General features: G+C 39.4%; 1 protein-coding gene across 1 annotated transcript in view; it reads right to left on the bottom strand.

The window, feature by feature from the left end:
• Nucleotides 1-1,119: 1,119 nt before the first annotated feature.
• LOC104070104 (retinal dehydrogenase 2) overlaps nucleotides 1,120-15,304 on the bottom strand; it is a gene marked incomplete at its 3' end in the record, with an annotated part of 45,233 nt that continues 31,048 nt past the window's right edge. The window contains exons 5-8 of the mRNA XM_009578757.1: nucleotides 13,693-13,754; nucleotides 10,809-10,937; nucleotides 10,563-10,676; nucleotides 1,120-1,238 (exon numbers count right to left, since the gene is read on the bottom strand). Of these exons, the coding sequence (XP_009577052.1) occupies nucleotides 1,120-1,238; nucleotides 10,563-10,676; nucleotides 10,809-10,937; nucleotides 13,693-13,754 (424 nt within the window). The remainder of the gene's footprint in view (nucleotides 1,239-10,562; nucleotides 10,677-10,808; nucleotides 10,938-13,692; nucleotides 13,755-15,304) is intronic.

Genomic DNA, 15,304 nt, shown 5'->3' with positions numbered 1-15,304 from the left:
ACCTTAATGATTCTATGATTCTATATTCTATTCTATGAGTTACTGGGGTAGAAGGCTGTAACATCTGCATCTGGCTCCAGTTGACAGGAGCTTTTTTAGTGTACTAGGATGATTGTGGCTGTAATTCAGACCCCCAACTTGGTAAAACATTTCTATGTAGAAAAGCTGCTGAAAGTTCTCAAGCTTTCCCTCATCTTTCAGACATTGGTAAGTTTTGAAAATGAATATGGGATTGTAACCAACTTGTAATTCACGCTATTCAGAATCATTCTTCTATTCACTTTCCCCTTTTAAATTAAAAGACCAAATTCTTATATGTCTATTTATTCGGGTTACAGAGTTCTCAGAAAATCCATTGAGTACGGTGTGCCTGCACACAGCCTGAAACAATAGCTCAAAGCAAGGTGTGAACTGTCCCATTCATCTTAATGGGGTGTTAACTTCAAAACCTCCTGCTGACAATTTAGATATCAACGTTTTTAACTATTTCATTGCTGATCATTTAAGCAGAACCTTCCAGTTTGTGTTTTTATCCTATCCTAAATGGCTGTCCCGTACCTTCTCAGGTGCCAAAAATCTCAGCTGCACAACATCATCCAGCTGCCAAAATCTTCAGCTCCCTGCTGACAGTGGCAATGAGGATATTTCAATACACAATTCTTCAATTGTGAAAATTAAAAAAATGGAATAATCTCCATTTATAGTTACTATCAAAACAGCTTAACAAAGGAATACTGAACCGACTAGATTAGCAACTTAAGTGTAAATTAAAGTGTAAATTAAAGCCCTCCCTTTTTATAATTGTTGTGAAGCAAAAAAATCACAGAATTTCCAGACTCAAAGGACTAAACCACTTTGCTGCAGAGTTTAGGATGACAAATGTGTATGGTACCATGACTGTGAATAACACCGTTTCTATATGCTTGGTTATAACTTTTTTCTGTGGGTTCAAATACTGTTTTTTTAATAAAAAGTATCACACCTTAGGCTGCTTCTGTAAGATTAAAAAGTGCAATTAGATAACAGCTATATTGGTCCATTTTACTTTGTATGAAAGGTATGCCCTAAAATGAAAAAAAAAAAAAAGACACCACACAAACATGTTTTTAAGAAAAATACGGAAGTGCTGACTTACAATCAGCATCTGCAAAAATAATGTTTGGGCTTTTCCCACCCAGCTCCAGTGTAACTCTCTTCAAATTACTCCTTCCAGCTGCTTCTTGAATCAGCTTCCCAACCTGAAAGGAAATGGAGACACATTTTACAGGGAATGTAGTCATACAGTTCACTTTAACAGCCAAGTTGGCTATCACTGGAACAGAGCTTGAAATAATCCAGCAGGTTCTTCAGTCCAAACAAATTCTCATCAGCAGTGGATAGCTTTCCAGGTTTTTTTCTAGAAATTGAGAGGGGATAAGGCACAGCACAAAGTGTTGCTACCCTTCACCTGTTTGTATCTGTGCTAAAACAGGTTGGGGCTTTCTTTTAGGATGCTTTAGGAGGGCTGAATTAAAAATCTGAAATTGGTGTAACTAGAATTACTTCCATCCAAATCACTGGCATGTTCACAAGGTTTTAGATACTATTAAGAGGTTTAGTTATATAATTTTCAGTAGAAAAAATAGATCTGATATCTGAGTATGTATTAAGCATGTATTAAGCTTATTACTACTCGTTAGTAATAACTGCTATCATACTTCTTTATATAGTCCAGGTGTTGGTTACCCCAGATGATCACAGCTTTTAGAATTTATTTCATTCTTCTTACTACTTATAGTTACTAAACTGCTAGCCAACCTGTTTGTAGGAGGGCATTTGTTCTCCTCAAAATACAGTTTTCAGTGCCCAAAAGTTTATGTAATTTGATCATGAAATCATGATCCAGAGTATGTTGAATTCTGATGAAATCATCAGCCTTTTCTGTGGGATTAACAGCACATAGCCGAATACCAAGAAGGGCGAGAAGTTACAAAAGCACCACCCCAGACCTGACCCTCAGCTGCACCACAGTTAATCTTAATATGGGTTGAGGAGGTCAAAAGCACCTCCAAAATGTCTCTGTAGATTGTGGCATCAGCTGGAGCAGAATGCATGGCGGGACCAGCCACAAATTGCAGATCTCGCCAAGGAACATGTAGATTAAATGGGACAGCTACCTATTTGATGTGTTTCCACGTCAATACAGTTGGAGAGGCAGCTGTGCTTCCTAGAAATTCTCCCCTCCCTGGATGAATGAATCCAAAATAGATCAGATTTTATAATGTTGCAGTGTAATTATGCCCATTTTGCAGCTAAGGAAGTAATCACAGGTAGATTTAGGCTCCTACGTGGTAAAACACGGGATTAAGAGTATCTATTGAATATTGAGAAGCTTGAGAACCTTGCTAAGTGCTTTCTTTTAACTGGGACATGTTTTAAGGTCACACAGAAAGTTAGATGTGAAGTGAGATGGGAGATGGACTTTTTTCTCCATGTAGTACTCTGGTCTCTCTAGCTGTTTTCTATTTCTAAGATCAGGTGAGTGAGATTCCCTGAAGTAAGGGGTTAATGAATGAGAAGCTGAACCTCTTAGAGAACCGAAGGCAGTCTGCTGGAGAAAGTTAAGTCAGCACTGGTGTAATCAGAAAGCAAATGAAACAGAAACCAAGGCTCCCACAGAAAAAACAAAGCAAAAACCCCACAGGATAATGAAGGAATTGTCAACCACTTCATGTACCTTTGTGATTAACTGTTTATCTGGTGATACCACAGTTGAGTGTGACTGAAGTTATTTCTTTAAAAAAAAAAAAAATTTAAATTAGCTTCTCTTCTTTACCCCTGTATTGATGGAATGGGGTGTTGACATTATCATGAAATTCCTTGCATATCCCCTTAATTGGAGCTGATTTTATTGCTATGTTTGACTGACAGCCAGAAGTGAACATGAAAAAGAAGGACCCTTTCTGCCCTCCACCCCCACCACATACATCGAGCATGTCATCTGGAAATTCCAATCTCACTGGAAACCAGTGAGAGTGCTGTGTTGATAGCCAGTGCCAGCCAATGCCATTCACACCCTCACGGCCTTGAACCTCCCTCTCTCAAAGAACAACAACCACCCATTTCCCCCTCAAAAATTCACAAAAAGCAGAACAGACCAAGGAAGCCAGAGCAATGTGTCCAGCCCACCATCTCTCTGCCATCCATTCTACCACTTTAATGTCAAAACTCTTTTGTCCTTGTAAGTAAAGAGTTTGAAAGGATTCTATGCAAACAAGTGATTGGCAAATATGCAAGTCCAAATTTTATGTATATGGCAAATATTAAAGTCCAAAGGGCTTGGAGACAATGGTGTTAATTTGAAAAAGTATCGTCCAGAGTATTGTTAATACAGGGAGGTTGTTGTCAAGTTTCCAAGTATAAACTTAACAGACAGCTTCACTGTGTCCTTCCCGTTAGAAATCAGTGTAGACATCAGGATGGTAGGGCTCATGCTGCTCAGCATTTTTGTTCACTGTGCTTGTATTGTGCCCTATGCACTTAGAGGTTGAGAAAAGTCTTAGGGAAGGCACCAGCGCTGTGATTATTTAGTGACAAAGGCAGCCTTTTGTGGCTGACCCTCTCTTTATGGAGAAAGACAGCATGAAAGGGATAAGTGATAGTGTTGCAATCTGTATGGTCTTTCAGTACATGCTTCCTGTGGCGTCTCTCAGCTATATCTGTGAGCTCCCAATAGGCAGAACAGCCTTGCGAGGGAACACTGGAAGAGAGGACTCCCCCACAGATAATGGAGCTGTGTGATTTTGTTGGCAGAGAAAGCCCTGACTCCCCATCCTTGTTTTGAATAGGCTTCAAGATTGATATCGGGGGTATCCCTGGATAGCTTGTGAAGTACCATAACCTTGTAAGCTGCGTGGAGGGTGAGGCAGATGTAATTTGGCCCATCTCAAAGAAGACAATTTGTTATTCAGAACAACAACAACAAAAAAGATTAAAGAAGCATTTTGCGGCACCCCTGTGCAAAAAAGCTATTTGAAGAATAGTCTTGGAAGGATCTGTTTCTGGACTGTGAACTGTATGACGTTAGGCATTGAGAGTTTATCATGATACAAAACATTTGATTGTTGCTTATTTATGCCTTCCGTGTTTGGAATTTTAATGTCCCTTTCAAGAGGAGGCTTATACAGTCACATTTTAAATACTTTGTGCAGAAATTAAAAAAGTCTGTTGCCTTTCACGTTCTCATAATTTTCTGTTTTCAGACAGAAATCAATGTTTCTAAATAGTACAGGTGGGTTTGCCTGTTACTGTTAAAGCACTGGAAGTCTCACAGGTCAAAAGCAAACCTCTACAGGTTTGTGATATTTCCTCTACAGCTCTGTCAGAATGTCTGGCTTCTCCTCTGCTCTGAACCTTCCTTTGATCACAGATACATGTTAAGTCATTAGGGAATACCTGAATGTAGGGCAACAGCAGTCTGGCTGAACAGCAGGTAATTTTCTTGCACGCTGCCACAGACAAGACTGAAGGTAAGACTGCACAGGAAGCTATGTAGATTAAAAGATTCCACAAACAGTGCAAAAATTGACAGAGGAGACATACATCTTCAGTTACTTAGGCATTTTAAGTAATTGGGCTGCCCATCTTCGCTATTATACCTTTCTTGGGATACTGAGAGAATTTCTGAAGAACAGTAAGTGCTTTAAGTTACAAGAAATGGATTAAGTTTTGGGGAGATGGTATGATCAGACAGAAATTTTCTGTGTTTTCTGGAATTGCAGTTTTCTCTCTCCAGCTATTGAGGCACTGGATGTCAAGTGTTTTGGCAAAACCTTCAAACCCATGCTGCTACTTACTTAGTCTGTCTGAGTTTTTTTAAATTCCAGATTGTATGCAAAATCTTTCTGAGAAACATTTTAGGACTGCATGGCGTGTTCAGGGTGTGTCTCCAGCAAAGACAAGTGAATTTTGAAATATTGACATGAAGAGCAGCAGCTTTAACTGTGCAATGCCCTGTGTGAGGAGCAGCCCTGAAAAGAGCATAGTGAATAGTGCAGCACAAGTAAAAAGGCAATCCCAAACAGAAATTCCTGGAGAGAATCCTAAGCCATAAATGGCTTATTTGTTCCTTGGGTTAAATCCTGGCCCCATGGAAGTCCATGGCTGAACTCCTGTTAACTTTGACAGGGCTGATAGACTACCCTATTTGTTTCAGTTTTAAGAAGGCAAATCCTATCTTTTATAGGGAACGAGACACAACAGTTGTCCAAGGACAGCTCCCTAAATTCTACCAAAAACACCAAGGAAGGAAAAGGGAAACACTACTTTTCATTCAGGAGGCACAAGCTGTCCAAGATATGATCAAAAAGATTCAGCAGAAGCAGGAAGGAATGATAATGTAGCCTCCCTAAATCCTCCTTATTTTGAACAGGACATGTGTGTAGCATGGTAAGCTAACAGACTTCTCAGAACAGGTCAAATCACCTTTAGGATTCTTGTTGCTAAAATAGAAAATGCCAGGATGTAATTCTTCATGATATCCAAAACCAGCAAGAGATTGTGTGATCCAGGAGAGCTCATTGCTCGTGCAGTAGGTAGACATTCTGTCTACATCATGCATTGTAACATTCATCTCACTTCGGAAATGAAAGGAGGATCCTGCTGAGTAAATTAGAATCAGTGGTAATACAGCTGTTAGCTACAAACATTTGTTTGGCATGAATCAATCTTGACTCTCCTGTAGTTTGCTTTGATGGTCTCTCTAGTATCTTGTTGACTAATGATGAGATCATGGTTTGTTAATCTAAGTGCATAAAGAAAACATTCTGCCAAGCAAAATGCAGACTCTTTTGCTGGGGTTTATTGCAGTTGTTTATAGACCTTTTGTTTACACAGGCATCCAAACCAATTTGTTGGATATTTATTTGGGTTACTCTACAGAACTGCATGAACACAGTCCTGAATCCTATCTTTAATCTGTCTGCATTTTAATGGGTCATAGTTTGAACAAAGTGGAAACCAGCCACTTAGGATACATTTCTTGTTGGCCAGGGCTTCAAATGTTTTGTGTGCTATCTATAATTCTCATCTTGAGAGCGTTTAACAACTGGAGAGAGTTGTAAGCCACTCTGATTTGGAGGTAACACATTTGGTTTTGAACAGAAGTTATTAGAACTCATTGAACTTTTGGACCAAGCAAAATACAATTTTTAATCCAGCCAGTGCTTTAAATGCCCATATTTTCAAATATGTAACTTCTTGCTCTCCATAATAATTTCTAATCTTAAGCCCGGAACATACTGCAACCAACTATTGCATGTGCGCCAGGAACTTAGGGGTATGCAATTCCTGTTCAAACGGAGCACGCATATACAGACATGGCCAGACAGCTCACAGCAGTCAAAATGGCTGTATTTACAAAGCCTGTATCTGAATTCACAGATTTGAGTGGAGATAAGGCAAATGAAGAATAAAGCAGCTTCTGATGGCTGCTTTTCTCTGCTGTTTGAAGGCCTCTCACCTTTGCTACTTAGCAAAAGTTCTTTTAGAAAATAAGAAGGTAATATGAAGAACCTCTCTGCATTTCTGGTATGTGTAAAAATTGTCCCCTCATCTGCACTTGTCTTGGAAATAAATGAGGTCCACTGTTCATTTAACTGGGGAAGAGAAGAGACTTGTATAACCTCTGCTGTGCTTCTGAGCTTTGCAGCCCAACAGCAGACACATGGATAAGCCAGACATCCTGAGTTTGGATTTGTTCTCAAGCTCAGAAAATATAAATGTCTGAGTTTTACTTTAATTAAATTGTTGCTAGTAATTTTTTAAAAGGAACTCAAATAGGCAGGAATACATGGAACAGTGAAGAAGCTGAGGCAGAGAGGGGCAGAGTAAAAGGGAAAGGCACGTATAGTGAACAACTGGGATAGTGTGGGAGATAGCTGAGCTTTACAGAACTACTCCCAAGGTCCTGGTGAGTGAGAGTTTCACCCTACAGCCAGGGACCAGAAAGATCAAGGAGAAACACAGTAAGACGTAATAAGATATTTAAATTGATTATGGGCTTTCAAGGGAAGGTAAGAAAAGGATAGGAGCAAGTATTGACATGGTCAGATTGGCTGGAAGAAAGATTGGTTTTGGCAGTTTAAATTTCATCTGATTGTGGAAGATGAGGGGAAAAAAAACGTGTCAGTGAAGCCTGAGAGGAGATTGTCATAATTAAGGAGGATCATGGATTAGCCCTGGTTCATGAAAAACAACACAGTAAAAATAAACACTTTTATTAAAATGCCCATACCAAACAAGCTGCTGAAGAGTATGAACCAAAGCAAGCAGAGAAGCCCAAGCTGCTGGAATCTAAGAAGGTACAGTATTTTTAGGCTTGCTTTCATACTCAGTATGATTTTCTTTCTTTTGGTGTGACAGTTGTCAAAGTGAAATTCATAGCCTGCCAGGTGTCTGCAGAACTCTTCCTAGGGAGCTGTAGAGAGAAGAGTTTTGAGAGCCATGCACTAGGGGACTGACTGGGAGAGGAGGTGATCCATGGGAGGGTGTTTCATAAGAAGCAGGCAGGCTAAGCGATGAAAGAGCTGGCAAACGACTCTTTCAATGTGCGTGAGCTAACCCATAAAAGGAGGGGTCAGAAGGAAAGAGGGAGCGAAGTGGAATCAAACAGTGATGGTACCACAGAAAAAGAGCTTTTTATGATTTTTCACATATTATTTGGGGGGGGAATGTGTGAAAAGTAAATAGTAGTACTTAAAACAATTTTCAAAGCACTAGAGAATCTAAGAAACAGAAAAGAAATAGAAAGGGCAAACTCAACCAGCATCACAAATTAGAAATCAGTATCATAAATTAGAAGTCATTTATGTGTTGTCACTGCATAGGCATGGGCTTGAGGCCTCACAATAGTCAGGAGTTTCAAGAGGTACTGGACTAATGCATGGATGACAAGGCCATTGGTTGCTATTAAATACAATTGTCCACATGCACCTTCGGGCTCAGGAAGTCTTTATATTGTTGATTACCAGAAGCTGTGAGGCTACAGCAAGGAAAGGATCACTCTGCACATGCTCTCTTCTTCTATAAGCATCTGTTACTGGTCATGTTTCAAGATAAAGTGCTAGGTTGGATGGATCTTTGGTGTGGCTATGTCAGGCTTTATTGAGTTAAGGTCATGAACTTGGCCTTTTGGCTCATATTGCTATGGATTGGGTTCTACAAATTTTGGAAAACATTAGCATTAAATTTTTTGTAGGAGGAGCAGCCTGTTTTCTGCCTTTAAAAAAACTTTGCAGGAAATTGGTAATAATAGCCTGGTTTTTGTGATTTTTACAGGCAAATGGGGAGTTTTCATCAGCCATAAGTACATACTTCAAAGGTAAAGAATTTGTATTTTTTTCCAAAAGAACCTCATGGTGAAAACCTGAGAAAAACCTGTGCTTCAGACATCTAAACTAGAAGATCTTTGCTTTTGTACTGATACGGTTTTATCATTAACGTGCTCAAGCTGAAAGTACTAACTGCCTTAACTAGCACCTGGATGAAATGGAGGAATGGAAGTTAATATTGTGGTGTTTATATATCTGATGGCTATCGGAAATTCACATCACTGGAGTGTACAGTTGACATGCCTCAGACAAGACCAGAGACACAAAATATTTCCATTATTATTTCATTAGAAATTGAAATCTGTTTTGGAGAAGTCAAAGACTCTATAGTACAGCTTATATCACAGCATTGTGTTTAAAAAGTTACAATGTTGACTTGCTATTACAAAAATTCAGTGTTACAGGAAATCAGAAACAATATGGAATAGTTTACACTAACTCTGCACTAAAATGTTCCATCTGTTCTTGCTTTAGGTTCTTAGAGAATTGCTTTTTCATCTCTGTAATGCTTTTCACTTCCTATTAGTAAGGCTTTTAAAGGTAGGCACTGAGTTAGTATAAAACCCACAGCTTTTGAGTTTAAACGCCTATTAAAACTAAAGCTGTCTGGAACTACAATAAAAATTTATTTTGGCTACAAAAGACAACTTTGAAACCTAACCCATCTGTATTTTTCCTCCTCCAAACAGTGCAACATCCTGTATAATAGGATATTTATCTTAAACAGAGACCACATATCTTTATGAAAACAATTGTTTCAACTTAATTTATGGGGGGTAATCAGCTCATATTAAAGTTTTCAATATTCCAGGATGCTAATATAAATTGGTTACAGGAGATGTAATGACTAGAGTAATTCCACAGAATAATCTAAAATCTGATGTTGCCATTGATTTAGAATGTAACCTGTGTATATTATAATCTGAAATTGCCATGAAAAATTAATGTACAGGCATATAGTAATTGCAAAACAACTGTGTGTGTGCAAATTAGGCATATGACTGCAGCTACATTTTAGTGGTAATTTAGGCTCATGGATGGTGACTTCCAAACTCGATTACAGGATAATTCCACCAGAATAATTTATTTGAAATAATTGAGCTGGTCTCTGCAATCCCTGGTCCCAACAGGGAGATACCCATATATATCTAGTAGGGCTGCTTGCTCAGTGATTTTACCAACTCAAATCAAAACCAAATTGACTCACTGTGAAGAGCAGTATCCCTGGGATGCAAAAAGCCTCTTACTGCCACGAGTGGGAGTCAAACATATCAAAGAGAGACTGGATTCCTGGGGTTTAGCTCCCTCCATACAATAGTTTGTCAGATTTTGAATTGAAAAGGGCCGGGTTTAGCACTCTCTAAATATAACCAGCCCTGAAACTCCCACTGAGATTCCTCTCTGTCTGCCTTCAGACGATGAGATAAGGCCCCTTCTCCTGTGACTTCAGTCTGGAGTACCTCTATCATCCCCACCCCAACCCCGATAACAGCCAGCTTTGCACATATTTGAGAGCAAGACATGATCTGAGTTTTGAGGGATTCGTTACTCTTTCTGTAGATTACAGCCTTCGTCTTCAGACCGAACCTCCTCTGTAACATCTGCATCATAGATGCAGACATTTTGGCATCCAGGAGGCAACTGACTCCCTTCATCTTCCAGCCAGCTTCTTTCTGTCATTTTGGGAACAGACACCCTGGACAATCTCCTTTTCTCCCTGCACTTCTTCCTTTTTAGACCCCTTCCTCATCCTCAACATACTTCAATGCAGCATCAAAGTTGACGTACATTTGCCCAATTTGCCCCCTTGCTCTCCCCTTTTCCCCAAGTACGCCAAGATACACAAATTATGGATGCTAAAGCAGCATTTATGTGTGCTGTGATACACACGGGATGTTCTGCCTACTTGCATGTGATTCACATCCTCATAAGCCCACAGGAAATCCCAGCAATATTTTTCCAGGCATATCTCCTGTGCTGAGGTGCCGAGCACAGCAGGGGCTGGAGGAAAGGAGCCATTTCTACTTTGGAAGTACTGCGGTACTTAAGTTTAGTTGGGAAGGACAGACCACTGTTATTTAGCTCTTTAGATGTAGCTCTTTTACTCAGTGAGAAATGTAGCACAAGGACTTAATACTATCTCCCTAAGCATTTACTCACATTTTACAGTAACATATCCGTGAATCCTCTTACCTCAGTGGATCCAGTAAAAGCAATTTTATCAATGCCAACATGAGATGCTATGGCTGCACCAACAATTGGACCAAACCCTGGCAAAATATTGACAACTCCTGGTGGAAAGCCAGCCTGTCAAAATAGGAATGAATGAAGGGAAGCATGATTTACGAAAACTGACAGAGCACATTAAACCAGGCATGTATTGGTAGTTCCTTCCCCACAAGGAAACACAGAGACATTATTCCTATCAATTATTCTTACCTCCTTGATGAGGGTTCCCATATAGAGAGCGCTGAGTGGTGTTTGTTCTGCTGGTTTAATAACTACTGTATTGCCACAGCACAGAGCTGGAGCAATCTTCCATGCAAACATCAGCAGGGGGAAGTTCCACTGTAGAAAAAAAATAAAAGTTGATATATGGAAAAATATTGCAGTGGTGTTTTGTTTTCAAGATGTCAAGCTGCTACCTCACTTATTTCTCAGGCTGATCCTCAACATAAATCTTTCCCAGCACAAAGCAAGGATTTTTTTTTTTTAATTACTGCCATTAAGAAAGGGACAACAGTGACCTTTTAGTTCTTTCTCTCCGGTTCAAAGAAATACAGCCCCCACCCGCAGTCTTCATAAAAGAATCTTCTGTTATCTGTTAATTTTTTTAGTCACAACTTTTTATTTCATTTACTGTTTTGCAATTGGCACTTCTAATTGCCCATGACAAATAGTTCTTGCTTCTGATACATTTGGAAAGAACTGTTTGTTCGTGCTGAAGCATTTTTGGATGTAAATTTCCTATCCCTGAATACACCTTAAGATATAAAATTTATACTCAAAATTATATAATCCTTAATTGACAGGATTACAATAAAAAAACCCATAAATGTCAATGCTTGGTCAAAGCATTTCTTTTTCTTGAAAACTTCTTAATGAGCAATTTATATGGAAGATGTTAAAAGCATGTTACGAACAATAAGAAAAACAAGTTTGAGAAACACTGCTAATATGAAATTTTGTATCATCATTAATTTCAACTTCATTTAACTACAGCAGAAGATGTAGTGAATTCTATTAGTTTGATGCACAAACAAGTTGTGGAAAGATAAGGGAGTAACAAGTCTTTCTGCATCAAGGCCTGATCCTAATGGGTTAAGTGGATAGCCCTGCTGATTTCAGTGGAAATGCCAGAGTAATAAAATAACTGCATTTGCACAATCACTTTTATAAATGCATATAATAATCTCCTTTGGAAAGAAAATAGAAAGTATCAGTCACAAAGAGTCAGCCACTGGCCAGAACATGTTATTGCCTGATGCATATCACCTGCCACTCTCATGGACATCTCTCTAGCCCCTGGCTAGCTTGAAAAAATACACAACTGTCTGTCCTTCACCAAACACCCAATTTTTTACTCCCTCAGTTGTTTATAAACTCTGGAGACAAAGTAATGTTTTAATTCCATCTCCAGTATATAAACCTGGGAGGGGAGCTATAGGGCCAACAGTGTGCTGACAGCCTGCACTTCTAATAGTATTGCAAGGAGAGCTCTGATGAGTTTTATAGGGTAGTACATATCCTTGTTTATGCTACAAAGCTGCCAAAGAGCATATGTTTTGATGGAAGCTGGGATGTGAAAGAGGATGAGGAGTCTAGTGTTAGGCTTGCTGTTTAATTTTATTTTTGTAGTAACATATTTGCTAGTATAATGGTTAAGTGCATGCAGCAGCCCAGGGGCTCTACTCTCTGACTGGTAGCTGTGGAGGAAATACATCACAGATTAGCAGCGTTAAATAGATGCATATGACAGCCACGTTGAAGTTTTGGAGGACAAACTTGGGGGAAGAATGAACAAGTATGGTAGATGGCTGGGTCCCCTGAACAAAGAGTTCTATAAATCTAAACTAAATAAATCCTGCTTTTGGCATGATCATCAGCCTGTGGCCAAGTTTCTTCAACAGATCCATCAGTTAAGCTCAATGAGACAAGCCCAAGAGATGTCCAGCAACTTTGGGGTTAGATGTTGGGGTTGTCATTTTGCAAATGCTTATCCATGTGCTTGGCTGAAAAATGGGGACAGAGCTGTGGAATCATTCATTCATAAGGACCACTCGCGAGTCAAGTTAGGAGATTGCATAGGTGTTTGCAAGACAGGTGTAGCCACAGACTCTCTGAGTTGTTTGCATGTTTCCCTGAGTTTCTATGGAGTGCTAAACACAACAGCCACCCCCTAACAAAGACATGAAATAACAACAATATAAATGGGGAAAAAGGGCTTAAATTGTTAAAGTAATCTGTTCTGTCTGGTCCTTTTTTAATGGAATTGCTGCATGTTGCTATTCAGTGGCTTTGTGGTTAACGTGAACAAAATAAAAAAAACAACATCAACAAAATTTTCAGAGAATGTCCTGATTAGTTCCCCAGTGCTTTTGTCAAGGAAAAAAGCTTCCATACAATATTTTAATAGCTATATGTGAGCCTCCCATTGAAATTTCTGCCAAAGCTGGTTAACTGGTTCTTGTGAAAAAGTTAGCTTCTCGGTGTAATTCCCATGCAGTGTTCAGCAAGAGTATATTAAGGATGTATATTGCGGTGTAGGGGGAGTATTAGATTTGATGAAATGCTGTGTTTCTCTCTCTCATAACAAATAAACATTTCATGTCTTTTATTAGCTACAAAATGTTAATTGTAATGATATGTCTCCTGGAGTTTCCTTTTCTCCTCCAGCCTTGTAAAAGAAATAGCAGGAAAGAATGGAATTAAAATGCATCACATTCTCCCAGGAACTGAGGAGCCTGTTAAATCACAGTAAAAACTAAATAAATAAAAAGACTACCACAGCAAAGCATCAATTTTCCATAAGTTGTGTGAACATCCATAATCACTGACAGCATATTAACACTGTGTTTTGCTTTGCTTGTTTTAATCATGAGAATTCTATGACTTGAGAACTTAACTCCTAATAACAGAGCCTAAACCCTATTAGCATGTTCAAATAAGCATTTGCAGGGAGGCTGTTAAAGATATGTCAACAATATGAGCTCAGCTTTTTTCGTAATGGAAAACACACATAGCTGAGGACTATGTTTTATGTGTCTTTAAAGAGAGCTGGTTCAAATGAAAATAAATAGAAAGCACTAGTAGAGATACTCACAGGGATGATCTGTCCACACACTCCGATGGGTTCGTGTCTTGTAAACGTAAAATAATCTCCATCTGAAACAGATGAGCATGGTTACTCTCAAGTGCAGTTTGACTTGGCAGAACAAAAAAAAAAAATAGAGGGGGGAAAATGCTCTAAGGATCAGCCTTTGATGGCAGTAAAAGAAATAAAGAAGTCATGGAAATGTTTTTTCATGAGCCAGCATGGGAAACCTAGGTTCAGGAGCAACCTAATTGTTCTTTCTGTAGAACAAAGGAAGCAGGCATTCCATCAGAAAGTAACCTGCTTTGTTCCTTGGGAAAGAGGACAAGCTGTACCACACAAAAAAGGGCAGTAGCAAGGAAGCCACTTTACTGGCCTTTGCTGATTTCAGGGTGAGAGAAGTAAAGGAAGAGCCACAAAGGCAATTTCCTTAAAGGCGTGACTGGAACGCAGCAATGTAAAGGTATATATACAGGCAGATGTGGGATAATAGAGTAACATACATCTCACTTATCTTCCATTGAAGACACAGGCAGTTCGAAGTAATGGAATGACATACCACACTCTGTAGATGTGGAATGAAGAGGGGAAGCCTGTGACTGATGTGTAATTGAGCATAATTTACTGCAGAAGACAACACTAAGGAGAATACAGGGGTCATCATATAGCAATGCTCTGATAGCTGATTTGTAGAACAAGGCCTGTATCAAAAATGGCCTCAAGCTAAATAGGCAGTCAATTTAAGTTGACAGGGAAAAGTGGAATGCAGCTAGAAAACAAGACATCAGAGAATAATAAAAGTTTTCACAAACCTTTTGGGCAAGGTAGATGCGAATAAATAAATGAAGGGACCAAGTCACTGGAAACTTGGGAATGATGGGCTTTTCTCACTGGACTTTTGCCAGAAATAAGAATATGGACTAAGAAAGATCCTAACAACAAAGATGCAGGAAAAGCAGACTGCATGTTCACAAACAGCAGGTGTGGATGGTATGAGGCTAAAGGGAATTACTTAGTTAGGTCTCTGATCTGGTAATTATTTTTAAGGTCCTGTTGAACAAAAATGGCAAAAAACTCCAGGGTTGAGCAGTATCATTAATTAAAGTGAGTGCTATGCTAGATCTGCAGTCCTTAACTAAAGCACTGTTGAGCTCAGGGCAGCTTCAGTCAGGTCATGAAATAAACAGATCTGTGATTTGGGGTCAGGCCTGTGGTCTGTGGGAACCTTTCACATGGCCCAGCCTGCTTAGAGCGGCAGGCCTCTGTGCTGGCTCATTTTGCACAGCTGGTATAAGTGACTGTCATGGGGGCTAATGGAGTTCATGCTCTTTCACAAAGCTGCACGGTTGTTGCTGCTTCAGCACTTGCCTGTGGTCTGGGAGTACGTGCTGAGGTTACACATGCTGTGATACGATGTAGGCTTCTTCCCAATTGACAAAGAGCAGGAAAATGACCTGCTCTGTGTGGGGACCAGTTAAGGTATTGTCTAACTATCAGCTTTGTTAGTGTGCTTGGCCTACATCTGTGCAAAGTAGATGTACAGCATTTCTATACGTAAATTGAATGTTGTAGCTGTATAAACTAGCCCAGGCTCAAACCACCTCTGAATTTAGGTCCAATG

This window comes from Fulmarus glacialis, unplaced genomic scaffold (assembly GCF_000690835.1).
Source record: "Fulmarus glacialis isolate BGI_N327 unplaced genomic scaffold, ASM69083v1 scaffold10605, whole genome shotgun sequence".
Taxonomy (NCBI): Eukaryota; Metazoa; Chordata; class Aves; order Procellariiformes; family Procellariidae; genus Fulmarus; species Fulmarus glacialis.
Note: the sequence above shows the minus strand (reverse complement) of the source record. Positions and strands in the feature narration are given on the sequence as shown.